General features: G+C 41.0%; 1 protein-coding gene across 17 annotated transcripts in view; it reads left to right on the forward strand.

Moving 5' to 3' along the window:
* Positions 1–27163, forward strand: part of TCF4 (transcription factor 4) — a 623095-nt gene that overhangs the window by 504998 nt on the left and 90934 nt on the right. For 9 of the 17 annotated variants that reach the window (XM_077462972.1, XM_077462976.1, XM_077462979.1 and 6 more), the window contains 3 exons: positions 9716–9821; positions 17379–17509; positions 22662–22794. In XM_077462972.1, the coding sequence (XP_077319098.1) occupies positions 9716–9821; positions 17379–17509; positions 22662–22794 (370 nt within the window). Of the gene's footprint in view, positions 1–9715; positions 9822–17378; positions 17510–20639; positions 20682–20787; positions 20830–22661; positions 22795–27163 lie in introns of all 17 variants that reach the window. The other 8 variants (XM_077462970.1, XM_077462965.1, XM_077462971.1 and 5 more) reach the window with 1 other exon arrangement.

The raw sequence follows: 27163 nt of genomic DNA on the forward strand, positions 1-27163 counted from the left end.
ATGCAGCCCAGGACACAGCATCATTGCACAAAAGATACGGGACTGTCCCGGCAAATCCAGGACAGTTGGCATCTACAGTATGTTGTTTCTGGTTTTTAAAAGTATTAAATCCTGGCGACTAGTATTTTTCAGAAGAAAGTCCTCCATGGGAGCCTCTGTATTTCTTTTCTGACAGCTTTCCTCTGAGTAATATATAACTGGCATGTGTATGTGTATTATACATATGTTGTGGATTCTTTGATATTCATTGAACATGGCAGTCCACACATTCAGTTTTGGAAATCTTAATTAAGCTGGACAATGAATTTGGTGCCTTTGAAACGCTGATGCTTTCTGTACATTGTCACCGTTATGTTTGCTACATCCACCTTTCCTGCTTCTCTCTTATTATTTTCTTGTCACCTTCACTCAGCCTTTATTTTTATTTTATATTTTCACATGAGGCCACACAAATGTTCGGAAGTGATATTCTGTCTTCTTTCTTAGCCAACAGGATAATGTCCAGAAAATTAGTCACTGAGAATCGGTTTACTTCAAATAAAAATCCATTGTCTTTTGTTTCATTATCCAATGACGTAGTGCTAAAAGGATGTATTGCACTTGGGTTTCATTTTACCGGTGTGCACCCCCTTTTTTATTTAACTTAAAGACACCCTGTTCCATTCATGGCAGAGTTGGCTGCTTGATTCAGCTGCTGACCCTTGATGTGCCAAACCACACAGTCATAAAATCCTACCAATTCTATGAATCTGCATATTTTGTTTCTTTAAACCCGATGAAGGAGACAGTGTACAGCCCTTGAAATGCATTGGACACTTATTTACAATTCGTGGTTGGAATAAACCTGTTTTTGGTTTTGAACGGTGTGGCACTTCAATTCTGAATTCATCTATCAAGTGACAGTGTCTCTTGATAGTCCAACCTCCTGGCACGGTATACTTGCCATGCACATTGCCTCGCTGATGTCTTTGTTCTGTTGCTTTACCAGATTAGGGCTGGGTTCACACCATCCCCACATCCGTCTCACAGCAGGGGTCCGGTGCATCCTGGTTCACCGTTTCAGGTCCGATTTCACCCCCAAATTTTGGTCTGAATTCGGACCTGAAATAGACCAAAAGTCGCACAGCGTTCTTCTGCAAAACGCACCGGACCTGCTGCGGAGATATGTGAACCGGCTCCATAGAAAGCCGGTCAAAATGTCCTGCTTTTGCGAATTGGATGAAGAGAGCCCGGCATCCGATTCACAATGGTGTGAACCCAGCCTCAGGCTTTTGGATAATGGGAAGCATGTGACTTCTCATGTGCGACAGTGCCCAGACCTGCACGGCCAATCGCCACACCTGAACTCTTTTAGGTGGGGGTGCAAAGAGATCATCTACCCAGCCCAGACACTGACGTTTACCCAAGGTGCAGTTGGGAGTTGAGTGAGCATGGAAAGGTAAGTATACCCTGCTGGTTGGGGGGGGGGGGGGGGGTGAGCTACGAGCAGACCCCATCACTCTTCCCAGGTCTGAACACTATCAGGTTGTGGGCAATGATGTCATTCACAGAGGTAAGCTCCAACAAAGGAGTTTACCCAAGGTAGACTTTTGTAATGGGAAGGTGGCAAAGAAGCATGGTTGGGGTAGTACCTTGTTTGAGGGACACTGTCACTTTGGCCTTACTTAAAGTGCATTTCCACTTTTGCAGTCAAATTTGGGAACCCTCCCCCCAACCTATATGTTTGTTATGTGTTCTTATTTACACAGCATACCTAAAAATATTTTTAGAAAATATTTCTCACTTTTTAAGTGTTTGATGGGCAACTACCGCAAAGAGAACCTCTAATAAAATAAAATAGAAATGACCCAAAGTGTAAAGGAAGACTTAAAAATCATCACAAGAAGTCTTCAGCAAAACCAACACTTCCCAGCTTTTTAATCTCCCATCTGCTCTCACTGGTTCCCCTGCTGACCTCCACCCATTGCAGGATACAGCACCAATATTTAGCAACAAGTGGGAGCAGCAGGGGACCCAGGAGATCGGCACTTCTGGAAGACTTGGCTTCTCTGCAGGCTTCATGTGAAGGTTTCTACTGAATTAAGCGTGGACAATAAGCCCTTGTACACACGGTTGGAGAATCCGTCGGAATGTGTTCTATCGGACCGTGTCGTCGGATAATCCGACTGTGTGTGGTATGCATCGGACTGATTCCGTCGGACCCAATTTTCCAACATGTTGGAAATATTTCCCGACCAACTGGGCTGATCGGACATACTCCGATCATGTGTAGAGAATTTTGATCGGACCAAGTGCCACGCATGCTCAGATCAAATTCCTACATCAAAGCTATTGGCTACTAGCCTGAATGTAGTCCCATCGTAACGAAATTACGTCATCACGTTCTGAAAGATCGGATTTTTCGACAACTTTGTCCGACCGTGTGTATGCAACAGTTTCGGACAAGATCCGACGGACAAAATCCGACGGGCAAAATCCGACGGATTTGGTTGTGGAAATCTCCGACCGTGTGTACAGAGGCTAAGAAGGGTAAGCATTTGCAGTCTCCTTTAGCACGTATACTTCTTTGGGTCTGTAATATTTTACAACAGGGTCACTTTATGATAAAGAAAAAAAAACTCAGACTAAGGTACTAATAGAAATAAGATAGTTGTCCTAAAATGAACCCACCAGTAGCCTGGGGAATTCAAAGCAAGCATATGCTGAAAAAGAATGTATAAGCAAAAGTTACCTTCAATAAAATGATTAGTGGATCCACAGATGTAGATGCATATCAGTTTATCGTTTACTAGTGGCCAAATCTTTGATTAGGGTTTTGCATGAATAATTGTTGCATAAACATCAACAATGTTTCTCTACTGAAAAAGAAAAAGTAAAAGTACCCAGATGACCATAACCACCTCAGCTCTAAGTTATTGTTGAGTCAATAGCCCTTAGTAGAAATGGAAAAATGTCTCTGTTCCCTAGGCCATCTACAGACATTGCCTATGGAATTGAGAAATGTATGGGCCTATTATTTGGCAATAAATTAGGATCATAGATTAATGCATATAAAAATTTTTAGGACACACAAGGCTTTATTTTGATGATACAGGGCTCCATTCACAAAGCAGTATCTTACCACAAAAAGTTTTTCAAATACATTTTTTGCTACTAAAATTTCTCATTCGTTATTTTATGAAGTTTAGTAGTGAACACATGCAGTAAATTAATGCCTGGCGGTAGCCAGCATATTTATTAACATTAAGAAAATAGGCGTTGGTAAGGAGCAGGTGGCCACCTGTGTCCTTAACAACCACTAAACAACATGGTTGTTAAGGAGCAGGCAGCCACCATGTCCTTAACAACTGATGAATAATCAGTTGTCAGCAGGGTTGTGAATAACCAGGGTACCCCATACTCATTCACATGGGGGGGCAGGATCTGGGGGTCCCCTTGTTAAAGGGGGTTTCCAGATTCAGATAAATCCCCACCCGCAGGCCCCCACAACCACCTGCCAGGATTGTGGAGAAGAGGCCCTTGTCCCCATCAACATGGGGACAATGTGCTTTGGGTGGGGGATGAGTCTCATAAAGCAGTGATGAATTTACATTTTCAGGATCGAATACAGTATTTGGGAAAACATTCTAAATACCGCATGCATTCTGGTTCTGTGAATAAAACCCCCTGTCTTGCAAGAATTTATTTCTGCTGCCCCACGTTTGTGGAATGCCCCACCTGAGGGCTCCTCAATCTACTGATTGTTTTAAAAAAGGACTTAAGACTTTTCTCTTTAGCAAAGTTTTTTGTTTAGGTTAGATGTTTGCTTTTGTTGTATTTTTTTGTAACCTGTAGCACTTTGAGATCTTTTGATGAAAAGGGCGTTACAAATAAAATGTATTATTATTATTTAATTTTTATACAACCCATAGATTAAAAAAAATTAACAAAACTGAAAAAACCCAACATTTCTGTCTAGTTTGATCATTGTTTAAAAACACAAAGTATACATTATATTCTATAAATGTAAAATTACTCTAAAATTACTGATTTCCCCAATGTAAAATTACTTTAAAATTATGATTCTGATACAAAGCATAGCAAAGTAGGTTACCTAGCAAGCAAGGAATGTTAGCTTAGTCCGAACTCCAATCAAAAATCTATATCTATTTATCTATTTTTTGGCATGTATTTCTTCCAGATCTGTGCAGCAATCCAGTGTGAGACTTTCCCTCTGCACAGGAACTTCCTGTAATAAAGACCGTTCACGGCTGCTCTCTCTCCTTGTGCAGGGTGACTGGTCTTGTCTCCGCCCCCTCCTGTAGATTTCTGCAGGCAGCCTGTAATGGGTGGAGCCTACGGGGACCCTCCCACAGTTCTGCTTTCTGAACAGGCTATGTACAGCACAGAGATTACGTCACTGATCATTTTACAGTGTAATATTTGATTTATTAATGGCATTTAGTGCACACAAAGTGAATTTATATCCTTTGAAGCTATTGAGGGATATATTTAAATAAAAGTTTTTGTACCTGGAGTTCAGCTTTAAAGAAGACCTCTCCTGAGCATACAATAGCTGCTGCTGTTTTTGCCACCCTCTGAAAAATGTATGTTTCTTACCTTTTATTTTAAATGCTGGCAAGCAGCATGTGTCCAGTGAAAGCAGAATTCCTGATTAGAAATATTTGAAGCTATGGGGCCAACGTGAAAACCAGACAGCATATGGGGAAGAGGAGGTCAGCAGCAACATTTTTCAGTGGAGGTTTCTTACAACATCTCAGTGAGCTGTGACTGCTTGCAAAGTGCAGTATTCAGTAGTATCCAATCAGATCTTACCTATCTCCAACCTAGAGTTGTAGTAAGAATTAAAAGAGAATTCTGATTGGTTGCTGTAGTCAATGGACTTTGCACATAATACTTGGTTTACTAAGCCCATAAGAGTGTGAATTAATACATGTTCTAATGTAATCCTTGGTCACGGTCAGAAGTGAATTGTCTATGCATGGTAGAGAGCACACCATCTACAAGCATAAATCCTGCTGCCTTTTTTGTTTTAAGGTTCACATTGAGAGTTAATCTATGCAGCCGTGATTTGTTTTTATTTATTTATGCCCTTTTTTCCCTCCCTTTTTCTCCCTTTTTTTTTTCATTTTTTACTTTTTTTTTTGTTAACCAGTTCATGCCGTCACCAGGCCGGCTCGCGCAGACTGCTGCCAAGTGCCTAACCCCAAGGCACTGAACTGGTTAATGTTGCAGATGTCTTTTTATTGGTGGAATTTTCCCCTTCATTTTGCTGTGACAAGCGAATGTCAGAGCAGGCAGCTTGCCAATTCTGTGATCTGCTGCCTGCTTCAAAATGGAGGCAGGAGGGTATCCATTTTCATCACCGAGATGACAGCGCCTCAGTCTTTCTGGCCATCTGGAAAGGAACGTTTTAAAAAGAGATTTGGGGGGGGGGGAACTTAAAAAAAAATGTGCATGTTTTTGTATATTTTTTCCCCAAACAGAAGAACAAACTCTTAAACTAAGCTGTACGGATGCCGACCCTTTGTTGTACAGCGCTGTGTTTATGTATGGAATAAACAAGAAATAAATGGGCTATTTTTATTTAGTAGCTGCCGAGGAACTCTTTGTGTTCGGCTAAACTAGAAAGAAAATGTGTCTTTGGCAAGCTTTTAAGTTGATGGCACGCATGTAAGAAGCCTTTAGAAAAAAAAAAAAAAACGCAATGTATTTTTCCCCTGATACACGCAGGGTGTGTTGGTGGTCTAAGACAGATCCAGGTTTTAACGTTGTCTTTCATGTGTCTTTGAAGAGAGAGAAATCCAGTGGAATTATATGATGCTTAATATGTTTGTATTATAGGTCCTATTGATGGCCACGTTCCGGAAATTATATTTTAAATAGGAAGGCACAATAAATACGTGTTCGACAGGGTTACAAGGGAGTAGCCTTGGAAAATAAATATATGAAGACTAATAAAAAAAAAGGGTCTAGTATTAAAGCTTCTACTGAACCGATTGGCTTGACTGAAATCATGAAGAACAGAAGGAAGACTTTTTCGTGGTCGTATCATTGCACAATGAGCAAGGGTTCCTTGAGACCTCCCATTTGCATTGTTCTGAGGCCACCACCACTTGAAAAAGTCAACAGCATGATTCCAACTATCATTATACCTGTCTGTAAGGGGGGCATTTTGACCACCAAGGGTTGCATTCTTTCCGTGGCCATTTTGTTGGCAAATCATCGTTTTTTGAGCATCCACTCCTGTATGTCTTGGTCCTCAGCAGACCAAATCCTTAAAAGTGAATATCTAGCAGTAGACTACTGTGTGGTGTTAGCCATCCATTACTATTGAAAATTTTGAGTTTAAGTGACACCCTTTATTAAAGCTATGACCATAGCTAGGCCCTAGTATTAAGACAAGGGCCTAAGGACTAATAAAAAAAAAATCTAATATTAAAGCTTTTACTGAACCGATTGGCTTGTCTGAAAACCCGAAGAACAGAAGAAAGAGTTTCTAGTGGTCATATCATTGCACAATGAGCAAGGGTTCCTTGAGACCTCCCATTTGCATTGTTCTGAGGCCACCACCACGTTACAAAATCAACAGAATGATTCCAATTATCATTATAGCTGTCTGTAAGGGGGGCATTCTGACCACCACTGTGAGGTTTGCATTCTTTCCGTGGCTATTTTGTTGGCAAATCATTGTTTTTTGAGCATCCACTCGTGTATGTGTTGGTCCCCAGTGGACCAAATCCTTAAAAATGAATATCTAGCAGTAGAGTACTGTATGGTGTTAGCCATCCATTACTATAGAAAGTTTGGAGTTTAAGTGATACACTTTATTAAAGTTACAGGCTTACAGGACACTGCAAATCCCTTCTTCAGGCTTTTTCAATTCCTGAAGACATTATTTAAGTCATCCTGAAAGCTTGCATCTTTCATAATTTAAGTTAACCATAAAAAGGTTATCAATTTCTGTATTTTTAAAAGGTGGCAAAGCGCTGGACCCTGGTGTGGCTAGGTATGCTGATTGGGTGTAGAGTCTTCATACAGAAAGCAGTCTAGTGCAGTCATATCTAGACCCTTGGAGTAAGGCCCCATTCTGAGCATTTTGTTGTGAAATTCCTGAAGCACGACAATGTTCAAGATGAAGTGTCCTATTTTTCTCAATGGGACGGTTCACACCTGGCATTGTGTTGCTGCTTAGCTGTCTTGTGAAACTCAAAAAAGTACATGAGCTCCTTTGGGGCAGGATCATGCAGTAATCGGAAATTGGAAAGGCTGGAGTTCGGAGTTTCATTGATACACTTTATTAAAGATACAGGCTTACAGGACTCCATATAACCCTTCTTCAGGCTTTTTCAATTCCTAAAGACATTATATATTCTAAGGCATTCTAAAGGCTTTCATCCTTGAAAATTTAAGTTAACCAATAAAGGTTATCGATTTCTGTATTTTTCATAAAGAAATAAGGTGGTGAAGCGCCGGCCCCTTTTGTGGGTAGGTATCCTGATTGGGTGTAGAGTCTTCGTACAGAAAGCAGTCTAGTGCAGTATGACCGTAGCTAGGCCCTTGGAGTAAGGCCCCAATCACACCTGAGCATTTTTTTGTTGTAAGATTCCTGAAGCACGACAATGCCCAAGATGAAGAGTCTTATCTTTCTCAATAGGCTTGTTTACACCTTGTGTTGTTAGTTGCCCATCTTGTGAAGCTCGGAAAAGTACATAAGCTTCTTTGGGGTAGAATCATGCATTTATCAGCAGGGGAAAAGGCTGAAAAACACATATGTACACATTGCTCTCCTATTTAAATGTATGTGGGCAAATGGGTAGCACAGTGGCTCAGTTGTTAGCGCTTTCACCTAGTAGCACCGGGGTCATTGGCTTGAATTCCAACCATGAAACTGCATGTCTGGTGTTGCATGTTCTTCCTGTTTCCTCCCACACTCCAGAGACACATCGGTAGGTAAATTGGCTCCTATCCAAAATTGACCCTAGTATGTGTATGAATGAATGGGAGTTAGGGACCTTCAATTGTAAGTCCCTTGAGAGTTAGGGACTGATGTAAATGTACAATATATATATGTAAAGCGCTGCATAAAATTGACGGTGCTATATAAGTATCTGTAATAAATAAATGTGTGAAAAACACAAAAAACGTCTTGATTGCCTCGCTACATTCTCGTTCTTGATTCTTCTTCTTTGTTCTACATTCTTGTTATTATTCTTGAATGGGGTTAATGTCTTAGAATGTCTTAGAGTGAGTGCCAAACTAATCTCGCAGTTCATAAAAAGTTAATTGGTCACAAAGTTCATTTTAAAAGGCTCACACGTTTCAGGGGTTTTAGGGTTTCTCTTCATCGGGGCTACAATGAAACACATAGGCTTTCTTTTATTATTATGGGGGGTTTTTTTTGTTTGTTTTTTGAAAATCTCATTTGTGTCTCCACAGGGCAAGTTGTACCATTAAACCTTGCAAATTTTCAGGCTTGCCATCACTCCAAAGTTCTGGAAAACAATAGCTGCTGCGTCTTCGTAGACAAATACTAAAACTCATGTTCAATTCAGCACTACCTGTGCGGTGCAATGTGTTTTATTTATGTGTTGAGATGTTCAGGACAATAGAGTCTTTCTGTTAGGAAGTCATGGGGTACTTGTAGTGACTTAGAAATGTGCCTTAATAACATGGCAGTTCAGTAGCTGTGTGTGTATGGGGCCTAGTTTATTGAATTGTCCCAAGGACAGCTTTGCCCAATAGAAGCTCTGCTGCTAATTGTCACTTTCACTGTGTTTTGATGCAATGTTGGGCAGTTTATTTCATTTTTTTTTAGGCAGATCAAATGCATTCAAAATCCATTGTTCACAAATTGCAATAGATCCTGTTCATACCAGCATATTGGATTGTGATAGTTCAGGGAAATGTATTACTGATTTTTTCATTAGATAATATTTGCAACAACTGACCCAAGTTGGAATTGGGGCTTCCAAAAATGCAAAGTCCTGTCTGTTCTTAGAACCTTACTGTTCTGCTACCGGCACAGGCATGATCACCCAGTTATGAATCTCCTGGTTTAGCTTTATATATTCAGGAGCTTTGCTTGGATACATTGGTAAAGCCCTGAGGAAGGGAATTTTTTTGACTCCCGAAACACATTGGCTGCCTTTTGCTGAATTTTGTGCTTTGTGTAAAGTAAATAAAATATTTTGGACTTGTTGCTTTGGGACAATTGCTTGGAGCTCATTTTGGCTCAGCTATACATGGACTTCTTAATTTCAGTGACCCCTATATCTAGGGAGAGCCCCCTGCTTTGTAGAAAGCTGCTGATTTCAAGCCATTAGACTCAAATAAAGCATTGTTTCTACTGGTTGAGTGTCCAGCGCATCACTTCCACCTTTCCATGGGTGCTTTAAGAACCTAGTCATTTTAAATTTAGCCAGATTTCAGCAGATAAGTTCTAACCAGGCAGTGCTTTGCCACAGATGAAATCTGGAAATCCAGAGAACCAAGGGGGTGTGGTGTAGTATGTGAAATAATCAGTGACTTCAAATGTGTATCCATTGCAAGATAGTGCTGCTGCCTACTTTTTATAATGATACCGAAACAAGTCAGCATTCATTTAAATTATTGCAGGATGATGTATATGACATTTTTGATGCAGCTATATATGCACTCTCTTTGTTTGTTTTGTGTACATTTTCGATTCAATAATTTTTTTGTATTTTTGCAGGTTTATGCCCCTTCAGCAAGCACTGCCGACTACAATAGGGATTCACCAGGTTACCCATCCTCGAAACCAGCCTCCAGCACTTTCCCTAGCTCTTTCTTCATGCAAGGTATGGCTTTTTATTTGTGTTTACCTTTAAGTGAAAAGAAAAATGTTTGTGCTATGCTAGAATTCATGAAGATAAAAAAAACCTTCATCCTAACCAATAAAGCCTAACCACTAAATACAGCTAAATACAAAGTTGAAATACATACCTGCAGGCTGTTCGAGCCAAAAGATTTGTAATTCTGTTCAGTCAGCTTTATGGTCAAGGCAACTCTGACAGACAGCAGTATGCGACCATGGCTTCTTTTGCTAGTTTGCATGTCACCTGCCTGCTCAATGGATTATTAAAGAACACCATCACTCTACTGAGTTCTTCCCTATTGAGTTCTGGTAAGCTGTGTGAGCACTTTCCTCTCTGGCCCCTGTTAGATCAGGGTTTCTCTACCAGAGCTCCATGGAACCTTAGGGTTCCTCCAGAAGTTGATAGGGGTGTTCCTTGAGCAATCAGCAATTTCTGCCTCTCAGATAAGTTCATCATTGACACCATTGATCTTTTTAGATATCTGTAAGGGGGTAATTCTTCCCAGTGACCACAAGTGCAAGGAGCATCCTTCTCTAACCATCATACTAATGCAGTAATGGCTAACCTTGGCAACCCTGATGTTTTGGAACTACATTTCACATGATGCTCATGCACTCTGCAGTGTAGTTGAGCATCATGGGAAATGTAGTTCCAAAACATCTGGAGTGCCAAGGTTCGCCATCACTGTACTAATTTATTATGAGGTTAGATTAGATATAATCATTTTAGCAGTGGTTCCCTGAGATCAGAAATGTATTTTTAGGGTTCCTCTCTGTTGAAGAGGTTGAGAAAAGCTGTGTTATGTGGTGTACACACTATAAGAAAATTGATAGATCGTCCAATTTTCCTCAATGTTTCACAGCAAATCAGAACCGATTAAGGAAAATTCATATGAAAATTCTTGCATGAGAAAGGCTTTTTTTGTTGTTTAGTGTTTCTGATCATGCACAGTCTTTTGTTTCAGATTTTTCTCGTAGGAAAATGGTATAAAAACAGTACACATTGAACGAAAATGGTTCGTTCTGTTCCCATATGAGAAACATTTTGGAGCTTGTCCCTTTAGAAATTTTCATTCAGAAAGTCGGAATCATATTTTCGAAAATGTTGTGTACACACTATTCAAAAATCGTACAAACGCTCCTCGGATGAAAATGCTTACCCGATTTTCTTATAGTGTGTACGAGCCTTTAAATCAACAGATTTGTAAAAGGAAATTTATGCAATATGATCAATATTTGAAGGCGATTTATCGTCTTTAATTCCTTTAAGTTTTTAGATATACGTTACCTCTCACTGTGATCAGATTCTAATATGCTTGTTAAAGTGTATTAAGGCTTCTGACATTTCTTTTTCACATTTTCAATAGTCAATGGAGGCGGCCATATTTGCCCCTTAGATGTGTCGGCTCTACTTTCTAAATAGTGCTGAACAGTGATTGGGCTTTACTGTTTCTCTCCCACACAGTCTGCTGAGGCTGATTGAAAATGACATACTTTCTACATGATTTATCCTGTAATCTGAGCTGTTGATATGCCAGATGTTGCAGATGTTGCCTAATACACAGACAGCCAACTATAGGGACAGTCTACAGATGTTTATATAATATACACTCTTATGAAATATGAAACTCAAAGTCACATCCAAATTTACTTTCAGATGAACATTACTTTAATAACTCAAATTTTAACGTTCATGTTTTAAGGGTTGCTACACTAGTAATGACTTTATTTCTGCCAACCCCTGCTTCATTACTTGCTGCCGTTCATTGGAAGTTATTATGTAATATATGCAGTAGTTTCTGATACAGGTATAGGCTGCTAAAGTTTTATCCAAAACTTGACTTCACTCTTGAGGTCAAGTTGGCTCTACCTTTCTCCATTACTCCCCAGAGGCCCATTAATATGATAGGCAACCTTATATACCAAAAATGTACATAAACATTGCCAGTACACCAAGGATCTTCAAGTAGTGTTGAAACTTTTTTATTCAAAGTGATCACATTACAATGGAGGAGTGCAAAGTTTAAAGGATACGCAGGACCCCTTTGTCAGGCATTTGATGACGTTTTATGCAAATCTTGACTTGTAGAAGTCAAGTTGGCTCTACCTTTTCCAATATCTCCATTGGCCCACCTTATTTAGAAAAAGACAGTATAAATATTGCCAGCACACCAATGTTTTTCAAGTAACATCCAAAACATTTTTTTTTTTCAAAGTGATGACATCTCAGCAGAAGAGTGCAACTTTTTGAGTCCAAGCAGGACCCCTTTATCAGGCACTTGATGAAGCTTTATGGAAATCTTGACTTCCCTCAAGAATTCAAGTTCAAATAATTTTTTCCAATGTTCTTCTTATGGCCCACTAATGTGATAGGTGACCTTGTTTTGAAAAAATAACTTAAACATTGCCGGCAAACCAGGGATCTTCAAGTAACATTCCAAAATGTTTATTTGAAGTGATCACATAACAGTGGAAGAGTGCAGCACTTTGGGGTCACACAGGACCCCTTTGCCACGCATATAATGAAGTTTTATGCAAATCTTGACTTACCTCTAGAAGTGAAGTCAGCTGTGCCTTTTGCCTGTAATTTAAAATGGCCCATTAAAATGATATTCAACCTTAACTGCTAAAAGGGAGACATTGGAGGGATGAGACAAAGCTTGATATTTAGGCCGGGTTCACATATGTACGGCGTGGGTTCGTGCCTGGGGTGCATGTCTGTTCATTCATTCCGGTGTGATTCAGGTCCGAATTTTTGCCTGAATTCGCAGCTGAATTAGACCCAAAGGTGCACAGGACCCTTCTGCAATCCAGACCGCGGCCACCCCGGACCTGTGGGAACCAGCTTCATTGAGAGCTGGTTACACTTGCCTGTCATGCGAAATGAATGTGGGGAAACCCGCATCCAATTTGAAAATATGTGAACCCAGTCTGAGAGGGATAGTCTAGATGTGCATAAAAATTCAGCTGTCTCTTTCTCAGTATCTATTGATTGTTTTGACATCCAGTCTTCTCTCAAGCTAACCTCTTTATGTGTACATTAGTATTTGATCTGTTTGAATTGCTCAGGTTTGAGACAGTGTTATTTCCGTAAAATTTAAATATATTTAAATCATAATTATACCAGCAAGAATAGCAAGGAGTAGATTGACATCTGTACAAATGTTAAGATTTTTATTAGTTAATAATTTCCTCTTTTTATGATCGACCACCATTTTCAAATTAGACAAAGAACGGGTCCTATGTCAACATCTCCAACCAACTGTTCTTGGGGGGGAAAGTTTAACAGATCAGGTTGTAGCTTTGTAGCCAGTCACTATTCTTTCTTGCCATAAGACTGTCTTCAAACAGACAAGCCAACTATGCATGTTTATGTGGGCATCTATAAAAAGAAATCTGTTTTTGGTTGGGTTGTGAATATATATCCGACCCTTGCTTAATGTCTGTGGCCACCATTATCTGTGATGATTTCTTGATTGTTGCAGTAAAAAGCATCCAGACACGTCTAAAACAAAAAGGTGTCCTACTTGGACAGTAAGCGACTCAGCCGACTGCCCCTTGTGAAGTTGTAATTGAGTGAATAAAGTTTGTAAATTACATAATTTGCTTCACAAGTACAACTTGGCACAGGGTTTATAGTTCTCTCTGAAGAGGGAACTTTGAAATCTCTTTAATTGTTGCAAATCCAGAACTGAAACAGTCTTTTCTAAATTTGGCACCATAACTATGGATTTTAGAATGGGCCGCGCTTGCCAACTTTTTTAATTGGTAAAGAAAAATTAAACAGAGAAGCTAGAGCCATATTTACAAAGGAGGACAGTAAATTCAGTTGATAAGCTGTTTAGCAGGAGGACTTAGAGCTGGAGGGCTAGAGCTGGACAAGCCTTTCTACAGCGGGGAAGTTCAAACTGGGGGTGAGTGGGCATGACAAAGAAATTAAATTGGCGGAAACATCTAAAGCTGAAATCCTCTTTACCTCAATACAGATGAATGTTACTTGTGAGGGACTTTAAACAATAAGAAAAGTCATTTTTGGGCTTTTTTACCCAACCGGGAGAAGATATACAATTTCATATTAGAACACCATCCTATGCCTGCTTATATGATTAAAAGTGCACCTGGGGTTTTGGTGAGAAACCAAAATCAAAACCAAACCAAAAATTTCAGAAAAACAGGGAGGCAAAAAGAGTTTTATTTTGTAGGCCCTAACATTTATACAGTAAAGCAGGGGTCTCAAACGGGTGGCCCTCCAGCTGTTGTGAAACTACAAGTCCCATCATGTCTCTGCCTGTGGTAGTCATGCTTGTAACTGTCAGCCTAGCAAAGCTTCATAGGACTTGTAGGTTCACAACAGCTGGAGGGCCCCCTGTTTGAGATCCCTTCAGTAAAGCCTTGCCAATTGTGTACATTTTCCGATAGCTTTTTAATATTGTTTTTTTCAAATGTAATTTCCTTTTTCTGTGGCTTACCTGACCCCTCGAAAGTCCCACACTTGCCCCCGACATCCTCTTCGCCACCCAGCCTGCCCGTTGATTGGTTACAGTGGATGGATTGAAAGTGGCGCAGCCATTGGCTCACGCTGCTGTCAACCATATCCAATGATGCGGGGTCGAGTGATACAGTGAGCGGTTATGGCCGCCGGCTATATCACGGGAGCGTGCCCACAAGCACTCCTCACCATGCGAGGGAGCTCGCGTGAACGTGAGAAGTACTTGCGGGGAGGAGCCGAGACAACCGCGGAGGGACCCCAGAAGACCAGGTTTGGGGCCACTCTGTGCAAAACAAGCTGCACAGTGGAGGTAAGTATAACATGTTTGTTATTTAAAAAAATAAAATAAATAACTTTACAACCCCTTTAAGTGTTTTGTAGCTCAAAGCTCAAAAACGCTCAACAAGCAAAAACCTATTGTTTTCAGTACCATTGTTCACATCTGAGCTTCCTGATGCTTGTAACAATGCCTGTCACTCAAAAAAGTACACAAGCTACTTTTCAGGCAGAATTTTGCGTTTTTTGGCACCATAGACTTCAATGGACACGTCTGAAAACATGAGCTGTTTTTAGAGCGTTTTTTTTTTTTTCGAGCGCTTTATGCTCAAACAGCGGCTCTCCACTGCTTTTTCAGCAGCACTCCACATCTATTAGTTGAAAAACAGCCTGACAACAGCTGCAAAAAAGTGCAATGCTCCAAAAAATGCTCAAAAGTGCTTGAAAATGTGATGCTTAAGTGTGAATGTAGCCTAAAGAACTGCTATAGTAATGGCAAATGGATGCTCACAGGACCAGAGCAAGATATAAATATGACACCTAACTAAAACCTAAACCTAATATTTTAAAAACGAAAATTAAACCTAAACTAAAACCTTTATCACAGGGAGAACTAATTGTGACTCTCCCTGTAACCCTGTCACTAGCCATCCTGTAACACTAATACAGACCCTCTTTGTAATTCTAACACTGACTCCCCCCTCCAGTAGTCCTAACACTAATCTTCCCTGGAACCCTAAGGCTGCTTTCACACTGGGGCGGTGCGGGCGTCGGCGGTAAAGCGCCGCTATTTTTAGCGGCGATTTACCGTCGTTTTAGCGGCGGTCTGCGGGCGCTAGCGGGGTGGTTTTAACCCCTGCTAGCGGCCGAAAAAGGGTTAAACCCGCCCGCAAAGCACCGCTCCTTCACCGCTCCAAAGATGCGGCTAGCAGGACTTTTTTCACTGTCCTGCCAGCGCACCGCCCCAGTGTGAAAGCCCTCCGGCTTTCACACTGGAGTGAAAGGGGCCGTTTTTTTTTCAGGTGCTACACTAGCGCTGTAACGCCTGAATACCGACCCAGTGTGAAAGCAGCCTAACACTGATCACACTATCCTTCCCTGTCACCCTAAGCCCTTGTACACACGGTCGGACATTCTGACAACCAAATCTGTTGGATTTTGTTCGACGGATTTTGTCCGACGGATTTTGTCCGAAACTGTTGCATACACACGGTCGGACCAAGTTGTCGGAAAATCCGATTGTACATAACGTGATGACGTTATTTTGCTACGACAAGACTACGTTCAGGCTAGTAGCCAATAGCTTTGGTCTAGGAATTTGATCTGAGCATGCGTGGCACTTTGTCCGTCGGAGTAGGCTACACATGATCGGAGTATGTCCGATCGGAGCATTTTGTCGGAAAATTTTACGGACAAGTTGGAAAACTTGGTCCATCGGATACTCCGATGGAAACAGTCCGATGGAGACCACACACAGTCGGAATATCTGACAAAGCGGTCCGATAGGACACATTCCGTCAGAATCTCCAACCGTGTGTACAAGGGCTTATACATTTCCATTTCTGTCACCCTAAGGGCTAGTTTACACTTGCTTCAAAACATGACTTCAGACACACTTTGTTAAAACTCTCTAAATGCCAGATAAAGCTCCTGTCGCTAAATAAAATGGTTAGCTTACAGTTCTGTTTACACCTAGCTTTTGCTTGGTGCTTTGGTGAGGCTTCGATGCGGCTTCAGTGGGGCTTCGATGAGGCCTTGGTGGAGCTTCAATAGGGCTTCGATGAGCCTTTGGTGGGGCTTCCATAATGCTTCTGTGGGGCTTCGATGAGGCTTTGGTGGAGCTTCGATATGGCTTCGATGAGCCTTTGGTGAGGCATTGGTGGGGCTTCGGTGAGGCTCCGTGGGGTTTCGATGAGGCTTCAGTTGGCTTCAAGCGAGCTTTGCCATAGAATTCTATGGAGGATTTGAAGGCACTTTGAAGCACCACTAAAGTTACATGGGGAATAATTTTTGTAGCGAAAGCTGGAGCAAAGCAAAGCAAGGTGTAAACAGGACTGTAAGCTAACCATTTTATTTAGTGACAGGAGCTTTGACTAGTGTTCAGAGAGCTTTAACAAAGCCTGTCCGAAGCCTTGTTTTGAACCAAGTGTAAACTAGCTGTTAATGTGTGCTGAAGCCGAAGCAAGTGTAAATAAGCCCTAACACTAAACCTCAATGTTACTCTAACATTTACCCACACAGTATCTCTCTCTAATATAGAATGAACCTGGTGTTTGGATACTTACTGCTCCTACACTGGGATCCTCTGCACACAAAGATACCAGAGCCAGGATTGCAGAGCCAGAATCTACTGTAATGCCTCTCCACTCCTGTCTCAGAATAATTCTGTTTGTTACAGTTTACATGCAGTTCAAAGAGAACCTGTCAGTATGATTTCTCCATGTCATTTACTCAGTTAAGGGGAAAAACTAAGTATGCTCTTCTCAGGAATCCAAGGAATTTTTGGAATGCTGCAATTCTATGGGGGAGATTTACTACAACTGAAGCACACAGAATATGGTCCAGCTGTGCTTAGCAACCAATCAGCTTCTAACTTCAGCTTGTTCAGTTAAGCTTTGATAATAAAACTGAGAAGGTGATTGGTTACTATGCAGAACTCCACCAGATTCTGTGTGCACCAGTTTTAACAAATCTCCTATGCTTCCTACTAGAAATGCTAAGCAATACAGTATATCTTGTAAAATATTTTACAGTTTTTTTCCTGTTTCCTTTCAGATGGTCACCACAGCAGTGATCCTTGGAGTTCGAGTGGTATGAACCAAGCTAGTTATGGGGGAATGCTGGGCAACTCTTCTCATATTCCACAGTCAAGCAGCTACTGCAACATACATCCACATGACCGTTTGGTAAGTGCAGCTTACTATGTCATCAAAAACAAAACTGACATCATATCAAATTGCACCCTAAAGGGAACCAGTAGGGAATGGATAGTTCTAAAAATCTCAATCTCTACTCTAAGTTTTTGTAGTAGCGCATTCTTATGCCCTGTACACACGACCGGTTTTCCCGTCGGAATAAACTCTGAAGGTTTTTCCGCCGGAATTCCGCTCAAGCTGTCTTGCGTACACACGATCACACCAAATTCTGACCGTCAAGAACGCGGTGACATACAACACATACGACGGGACTAGAAAAAGGACGTTCGATAGCCAATAGCTTCCGTCTCGTACTTGCTTCAGAGCACGCATCGTTTTTGGTACGTCGGAACAGCATACGGGCGAGCAGTTTTCCTGATAGGAATTGGTTCCAATCAGAAAAATATAGAACATGTTCTCTTTCTAGGTCTGTCAGAATTTTGGACGTAAAAAGTATTTTTCTGTCGGAAACTCCGCTCGTGTGTACGGGGCATTGTATAACCATCTATGGTAATACTTAGTTGGATTCTCTACCTGTCAGAAATGGCAGACTCACATGGAGTCTGACCTGTCTAAGCATACATAATTCTATTTAATGGACTGATATATCAATTATTAACTCCAGTTAAGGCAAATCAAGCCTACTGAACTGTTCCCATAAAATGATAAAAAAAAAACATTTTAAATTTAATATAAAACACATCAGGGGAGATTTAATAAAACTGGAGCAAGCAGAATCTAGTGTACAAACGCATGGTAGCCAATCAGCTTCTAACTTCAGTTTGTTTAATTAAAGGCTAAGTTCACCTTTATTCATGTTTTTCTAAATTCCAGCTCCCTTATGTACCAATATAGCATTAATGTACTTCTTTTGCTAAAATAGCAACAGCTTTCTATTTATTCTACACACGCTTACCTCACTCTCTTCATGGCTGCTAAAAAACACTTATCCATTACTTCTGCCTTACTTCCTGGACAGACTTTAGGTCATGACACAGGAAGGAGTTGACCAGCTGGGGGTGGATGATGCAGGGTGTGTGCTAATGAGATCAGCTGGTCAACTCCTTCCTGTGTCATGACCTAAAGTCTATCCAGGAAGAAAGGCAGAAGTAATGGATAAGTATTTTTGAGCAGCCATGAAGAGACTGAGGTAAGTGTGTGCAGAATAAATGGAACGCTGTTTAATTTTGCAAAATAAGTACATTAATGCTATATTGGTACATAAGGGAGCATTGGTTACTATGCACAGGTGCTCTACATTCTGTGTGCTCCAGTTTTCCCCAATGCCTCCAACCAACATTGTGTTGTGCAGGCATAAAAACCATGATCCATCTCAAAAGGACCTAGGTCTGTAGTCCTGAAACTAAAGACAAAATCCAACAATTATGCAAAGATCCCCAATACCCAGTAAATCCATAGTTAATCACAATGTATAACAGTCAGTTAAGCTGTCATTATAAATATTAGATTTGATCATAAATACATAAAACTTCTACTGCTAAATAAATTCCCCAGCCCACAATTCCAAATCAGTAACATAATCAAGTTCCTCAAAAATTCATCAAACACCTATTCAGTCTTCAGACAAATCAAAAAAATGAAACCTTGACTGCTTGTCAAGTTTAGGTGAAATATAAATATATAAGAAAGATATCTGTATAATTTGTAATAATAAAACCAATCAGTAGTGTTTAAAAAGTCCAGATTATGATGGAAACAGTAGGCAGTGGGGGAGATTTACTAAAACTGGAGCACACAGAATCTGGTGCAGCTGTGCATAGTAATCAATCAGCTTCTAACTTCAGCTTGTTCAAATAAACTTTGACAATAAGGCCCCTTTCACACTGGGGCGGTGCGGGCGTCGGCGGTAAAGCGCCGCTATTTTTAGTGGCGCTTTACCGTCGTTTTAGCGGCGGTCTGCGGCCGCTAGCAGGGTGGTTTTAACCCCCGCTAGTGGCCAAAAAAGGGTTAAAACCGCTCACAAAGCCCCACTGCAGCGACGCTTTGCCAGCGGTATAGCCGCGCTGCCCCATTGATTTTAATGGGTAGGAGCAGTTTAGGAGCGGTGAATAAACTGCTCCTTTCACCGCTCCAAGGATGCGGCTAGCATGACTTTCTTCACCGTCCTGCTAGCGCACCGCTCCAGTGTGAAAGCCCCTCGGGCTTTCACACTGGAGTGAAAGGGGCCGGTTTTTTCAGGCGCTATTTTTAGTGCTGTAGTGCCTGAAAACCGCCCCAGTGTAAAAGGGGCCTAAAGCATAGCAGCTGATTGGTTCTATGCACAGCTGCACCAGATTATGTGTGCACCAGTTTTAGTAAATCTTCCCCAGTGATACTTGTTTCTCTAGTGAAAAAGAAAGGAGCCAGCAACAATCAATCAAGAAATTGTTACCAGGACACCCTGTATAAGGAGGCAGTGCCTAGGGCAGCTGAGTTTGTTGGGGCCACACTGACATTTACAAATCATGTTCCTTTATTTTTTAATTGGTTTCCATTTTCTGTCCAACTGTGAGCATTTGTGGCTTAATTGATCAAGAGAACTGTAGAAAGAAGGGATGCAAAGGATGTTGAGAGGCGTGAGAAGGCTCCTTACTGTTCAGGAAATATAAAACTTTCACTGGCGAATTATACAATTGAGAAGTAGATCTATTTATGAAGAATTTATGGTTTCTACAATAGCACATTATAGCAGCAGTGTTTCCTAAAATATTCATATGAAATGGGTGGTGTGGGTTGTTTGAAAGGTAGCCATCATTTAGCTGAGTCTAGGGCAGTGTCACGTCTCAATACAGCCCTGAGTATTCCATTGGATGAGAACATAAAATTAGACAAAGATGCTTGAGTGACTCTTGCTGGGTTCTCCATTAATCCAGCACTAATAGGGGAGTCATGGTGATATTATGAACTTTTCAGACAGTCCACTGGACAGGGAGCACTCCAGGGTAGATTTGTAATTTATGGCACTGTCCTGCGGGACCTGGGACACATAGCAACTATGGACAGGTAGAACCCCAGTATAGGTTTGTAAATGATGGCACTGTCCTGCGGGACCAGGGCACATAGCAACTATGGACAGGGAGAACCCCAGGTTAGGTTTCTAAATTATGGCACTGTCTTGCAGGACCGGGGACACATGGCAACTATGGACAGGGAGCACCCCAGGGTAAGTTTCTAAATTATGGCACTGTTCTGCCAGACCTGGAACACATAGCAACTATGGACAGGGAGCACCCCAGGGTAAGTTTCTAAATTATGGAACTGTTTTGCAGGACCTGGAACACATAGCAACCATGGACAGGGAGCACCCCAGGGTAAGTTTCTACATTATAGCACTGTTCTACCAGACTTGGAACATATAGCAACTATGGACAGGGAACACTCTGGGGTAAGTTCCTAAATTATGACACAGTCCTGCTGGACCTGGGACACATAGCAACTATGAACAGGGAGCAACCCAGGGTAGGTTTCTAAATAAAGGCACTGTCCTGTGGGACCTGGGACACATGGCAACTATGGACAGGGAGCACCCCAGGGTAGGTTTCTAAATTATGGCACTGTCCTGTGGGACCTGGGACACATTGAAGCTTTGGACAAGGAGCACCCAAGAGTAGGTTTCTAAATGATGGCACTGCCCTAAAGGGTCCTGGGACACGCGGCAACTATGTATTAATAGGGATGAACCCAATGTTCGTGTCGAATGTAAATTTGACTCGAACAGCGGGTGTTCTCCAAATACCAAACATTAACGGGGCGTTTGTGGGAAATTCAAGCACCCGCGGAATGTGCCGTAATGGACGGTGAGACCACTAATGCACTGCAAGATCTCATTACACGGCAGCCGTACATAACTTTATGAATGAGAGCAGCAAAATGACATTTGTAAAGGAAAAAATTTCATTTAAAACTGCTTGCGGGTGTAATGTATTGTCAGATCCCGACAATATAGATAAAAATCAATGAAAAAGAACACCATGGGTTCCCCCCAGTCAATTACCAGGCTCTTTGGGTCTGATCTGGATATTAAGGGGAAACCCGCACTAAAACTAATAAAAAAAATTATGTGGGGGTCCCCCCAAAACACCTTGTCCCCACTTTTTTCATGTTCGTGTCCCATAGACTTTAACGATGTTCACGTGTTCACCCGTTCGCAAGTTCTGGTGTGAACCGAACCGGGGGTGTTCGGCTCATCCCTATGTATTAACTGTAGTACTGCCAAAAACTATGGACATTTCTGAATCAATAATTAACAGTTCACTACGCTGACTATTTTTGGAGCAACCTGGCAAAAAATGCTCAAATATATATTTATTTTCTTTCAGTTGCCCTTTAAATGACCATAATCATATCTATTTTAAAATTCCACCCTAACATAAAGGTTTCTGCTATTACCAACTTGAAACCCTTCTTCTTTGTGCATTCGGAGCATTAGGCATACTCTCTCTCCAGCTACATTGATAAAAGCTGCCCATATGTTAGTGAACTGTCCATTATAGGGCACCCTTACTGAGGTGGCCTCATTAAATAGAAGGTGACATGTGGACAAAGCATAACTTTAATGTTGTAGAGGCCATGCCCCTAGTGACAGAGGGGATGCTTCCATAAAAATGGAGATGATTTTTGTGCTGGACCATTATTAGATTCAATAGAAGCCCTGGTCCATTCCTCTGTCTTCATAGGACTGCTACCCTTTCTGTAAAGTACAGGTGTGGCTTTCATTCACCCAGGGTAGGATTAATATACTGCATGTTTCAATACGGGGAGACTCTATGTGAACAAGATTAACTCTACCAAAGGTATGCACATTCTTTAATGTTTTTGTATTTCGGGTTTTATGGTCAGAAAAAAAAAGAAATACAATCTTCACAAGGTGGTCATTTTTCAGAGACATGCACACTTTAATTTATTGGGTAGGTTTAGTGGTTTGACAGAGTTACAGACAAACCGTAGTGGATTGCTTACATCTTCAAACGGGAATAATATTGGATGACACAATAAGGGAAGCTGACAAATTACAAAGAAGTTTTAAAAAAACTAATTGGGGAAAACATAAAGGATGTTAGTCTTTAAAATGTACTCTGCCATTGTGAGATGGGTAATTGTATTATGCGTGGCTGAATATTGTCCTTGTTTATCATTTTTACAGAGCTATCCATCACACTCTTCAACGGACATCAATTCTAGTCTTCCTCCAATGTCCACATTTCACCGTAGCAGCACAAATCATTATAACGCCTCTTCCTGTACACCGCCTGCCAATGGAACAGATAGTATTATGTGTAAGTTTTTTTCCTTGTATTACCATTTTTATTTACTTATTTTTTTAACATAGAGTTGTCCGTTGTACACAAAAAAAAATAAAAAAAAAATAGACAGACTGATTTTACTGTTGTGGGTTTAGTAACACTTTATATGCTCTCCAGTTTTAGTAAATCAACCCCACAGTGTTTTCAGGCGGAGGAGGTCTGTAATGACAGCTTAGGTTTCTTTCATGATAACTTTACTTCAGGCCTAGTTCACACCTTTGCAGGTTGTGCTTGATTCATTTTCCGGGTGTGTTTTGCGCTTTTTACACACGTTTTTGACACATTTTTAATGTGATTTTGATGTGTTTTGATTTTTGGGAGGTGTCTGTTGTCTTGCAGGAGAAACCATTACAATTTATGGAAACAAAAACGCAACCTGCTTTGGGGAAAAAAGTCCCTGACCCTTTCCAAAAAATGCACCAGTGTGAGCGTGACCCATTGGAAACCATGTTAAATGGACTTTAGTGTGTTTCTGCAAAACTGAAAATGCACTGAAAAACGCATAGGTGTGAACTAGACCTTAAGGAAGTCAGTAAATAATGAAAACACCTGTTCAGCTTCACTGCCTCAAAACTGATGTGCAGCATAGAAGCCAGAAGATGACTGCCTCCCCCAAAGCTTTTTTATTAAAATAATTTATTTTGCTTTGTGACCAGTTCTCTTTCATTGGCTTGTTACCAAGTTGGCCTGTGGATGGAATGTCAGAGAGAGTGAGCTCCTCCTCTGTGTCGAATGGCTCAGTGTACTCTGCAGTGTGCTGGGGTAGTAACATCATTTAAGAGCATTTTTTTAACAACCTCAGGCATGCCGGAATTTTTGTCAAAAAATTCCAAATGAACCCCACCCACCCCATAGTAAACTTGCAGGTCAAGGCACACTGACCTTAACTTCACTTTATTAAAGAACCAAACTTTTTTACGTGTGATTAGCATCAGGCTTTACAAAGTCTGTACGCTCAGAACAATATTGCTGGAGATTTAAAGGTTAAAAAAAGGGGAGGTGTATGCCTGTATATCAAGAATGATGTGCAAGTGAATGTGAGGGACAACATCACTAATGGAGCTTAGGAGGAGGTTGAATCCTTATGGGTAGAGCTTCAAAGGGAGGAAACCAAGGAGAAAGTAATACTGGGAGTATGCTATAGGCCCCCTAACCAGAGGGAGGAGGGGGGAGAAGAACCTCCTATCAAAGTTTGGAATGGCGGCAAGGATGGGAAGTGTAATTTTAATGGGGGATTTTAATTATCCAGACATAGACTGGGTGGAAGGAACTATGCATTTGGCTAAGGCTCTCCATTTCCTGAATGTCTTGCAGAACAATTTCATGGGTCAGATGGTAAATGCACCAACAAGAAACAAAGCGTTACTAGACCTACTGATTACTAACAATACAGACCTGATCGTGGATGTGGAAATAGGGGGCAACTTAGGAAACAGCAATCACAGGTCAATTAGTTTCAGCATAAATCCCACAAATAGGAAACACAAGGGTAAGACACTACATTTCAAAAGAGCCAACTTCTAGCTCCTTGCTAGAAGATATTAAATGGGATAAAATCCTAGGAACGAAGAACATGGAGGAAAAATGGGAGTGCTTTAAGAGCATATTGAATAAAGGTATTGGCCAGTGTATCCCAATGGGAAATCAATTTAAAAGAGCTAATAAAAGTCCTGGGTGGCTTAACTCCAACGTAAAAATGCATATAAAAGCAAAGGAGAAGGCCTTTAAGCAATACAAGGCTGAGGGGTCATCATCAGCATTCCAACTTTACAAAGAATGTAATAAAAATGTAAGGTTATAATCAGTGGGCGAAGATAGAATGCGAAAAGGCACACAGTGGAGCAAAGTAAAAAAAAAATTTAAATCTTTAAGTATATAAATAGAGATGAAGAAAAAAATGGAGGTCAGAACATATTGGCCCCATAAAGAAAGATGAAGGCAATTTGGTTACAAAAGATGGAGAGATGGCAAAGGTTTTGAATTTATTCTTCTCCTCAGTCTTCATGAAGGAAACAGAGGGATTTATCCTCATGACACGACACAGGAAGCACCCTCATGGTTAACAGAGGATAGAATCAGAAATAGACTTGAGAAACTTAACATTAATAGGTCACCAAGACCAGATGACTTACATCCGAGGGTCTTTAAGCAATTCAGTCAAGCGATTGCCTGAAAAATGGTATTATTAGCAGTAATCAGCATGGATTCATGAAGAATCGTTCTTGCCAAACCAACCCGTTACCTTCTATGAGAAGGTGAGCTGCCATCTAGATAAAGGAAGACCCGTTGATGTGGTGTATCTGGATTTTGCAAACACATTCGATAAAGTTCACCATAAACATTTACTGTACAAACTAAGGACTGTCAGCATGGACCAAAGGGTGAGTACATGGATTGAAAACTGGCTACGGGGGTGAGTCCAGAGGGTGGTGATCAATGGGGAGTACTTAGAATGGTCTGGTGTAGAAAGCGGGGTCCCCCAGAGTTCTGTTCTGAAACCAATCCTATTTAACTTAATCAAAAACAATCTGGAGGATGAGATAAACAGCTCAATCTCAGTATTTGTGGATGATACTAAGATAAGCAGGGCAATAACTTATACGCAGGATGTGGAAACCTTGCTAGAAGATGTACACAAATTAATGGGGTGGGCAACTACATGACAAATGAGGTTTAATGTTGCAAAACCTTAAATAATGCATTTGGGTGCCAAATATATGAATGCAATCTACTCACTAGGGCAGTGATTCTCAACTAGGGTTCCTCCAGAGGTTGCTAGGGGTTCCTTCAGCATTGGGCAATTTCTGCCTCTGACACGTTCCCACTGACACCATTGATCTTTTTAACTGTCTGTAAGGAGGTAATTCCTCCCAATGACCACAAGTGTAAGGACCATTCTTCCCACTGACCATCGCACTAATGTATCATGAGTTGTAGATTTCTAATTTTTAGCAGGGGTTCCCTGAGACCGGAGAACTATTTCAAGGGTTCCTCTGTGTTCAAAAGGTTGAGAAAGGCTGCACTAGGGGGAGAACTGGAGGGAATCTAGGATTGAAAATGACTTGGGGGTCTTAGTAGATGACAGGCTCAGCAATGGCATGCAATGCCAGGCTGCTGCAAGCAAAGCCAACAAAATATTGGCATGCATTAAAAAGGGGATTCACTCCAGAGATAAAACGATAATTCTCCCACTCTACAAAACTCTGGTCTGGCCGCGCCTGGAGTATGCTGTCCAGTTCTGGGCACCGGTCCTCAGAAGAGATGTGATGGAACTGGAGAGGGTCCAGAGAAGGGCAACATAGCTAATAAAGGGACTGGAGGACCTCAGCTACGGAGAAAGACTACAAGCATTGAACGTATTCTCTAGGGAGAGGAGTTGCTTGAGAGGGGATATGATTTCAATGTACAAATACCGTACTGGTGACCCCACAATAGGGATAAAACTCTTCTACACAAGGAAATTTAAAAAGACACGCAGCCATTCACTAAAATTAGAAGAGCTTAAACCTTAAACTGCATAGATGGTTCTTTACTGTTGGAGCTGGAAGGATGTGACATTCTCTTCCACAAGCAGTGGTTTCAACAGGGAGCATCGATAATTTCAAAAACTATTAGATAGGAACCTTAACAACCACAACATGCAGGGATATACAATTTAATATAAACATATAGCACACACACAGTTTGGACTTGATGGACTTGTGTCTTTTTTCAACCTCACCAACTATGTAACTCTGTGACTCCATGCTAATTGTTTGTGTAAGGTCCCACTGGAGATAAAAAAAAAAACTGCTCTCGTTGCAATGTTCATCTTCAATTACTGTTTTCCTCCATAGTATTTGTTTTTTAGCCCAAGATGTTCTCAGTCTTTCAGGTTGAATGATGTCCAACATCATCCGACCCAGAAGATTAAGGACATATTTTGACTGCAGGGTGACTGTATTACCTGCCTGCTCATCTTAATATACATCTGGAGTGGACTACATTGGTGCAGGACTGACATGTAAAAATTTATTTGAAGGACATAAACATGAGAGTGAGGTCCTCCCAAGGAATGAGAAGGTGTGCTTTTCTGCATAAGATTTGCTTTGTTACAAGTTACTGACTTTTCTGACTTCAAGTATGATTTCATTTTGTGGAGCTAACTTGGAAGTCAAGGAAAGTCAAGCCCCAGTAAAAAAACTAATGAAACTAGTTTAACAGAGACACAGAGGAGGAATTTGTGTCCAATGAAGGTAATAGCAGGCATTTGTGTTTATTTGCTGGACTCTTACTTTTTTATAGTTTGTTTAATTTTAGCAAAGCATAAGGACTAGCTTTGAGTCCTGGATTTAACTTTTTA

The sequence above is a fragment of the Lithobates pipiens genome, unplaced genomic scaffold (genome assembly GCF_037356315.1).
Source record: "Lithobates pipiens isolate NorthernLeopardFrog02 unplaced genomic scaffold, aLitPip1_a1.2 Scaffold_3, whole genome shotgun sequence".
Taxonomy (NCBI): domain Eukaryota; kingdom Metazoa; phylum Chordata; class Amphibia; order Anura; family Ranidae; genus Lithobates; species Lithobates pipiens.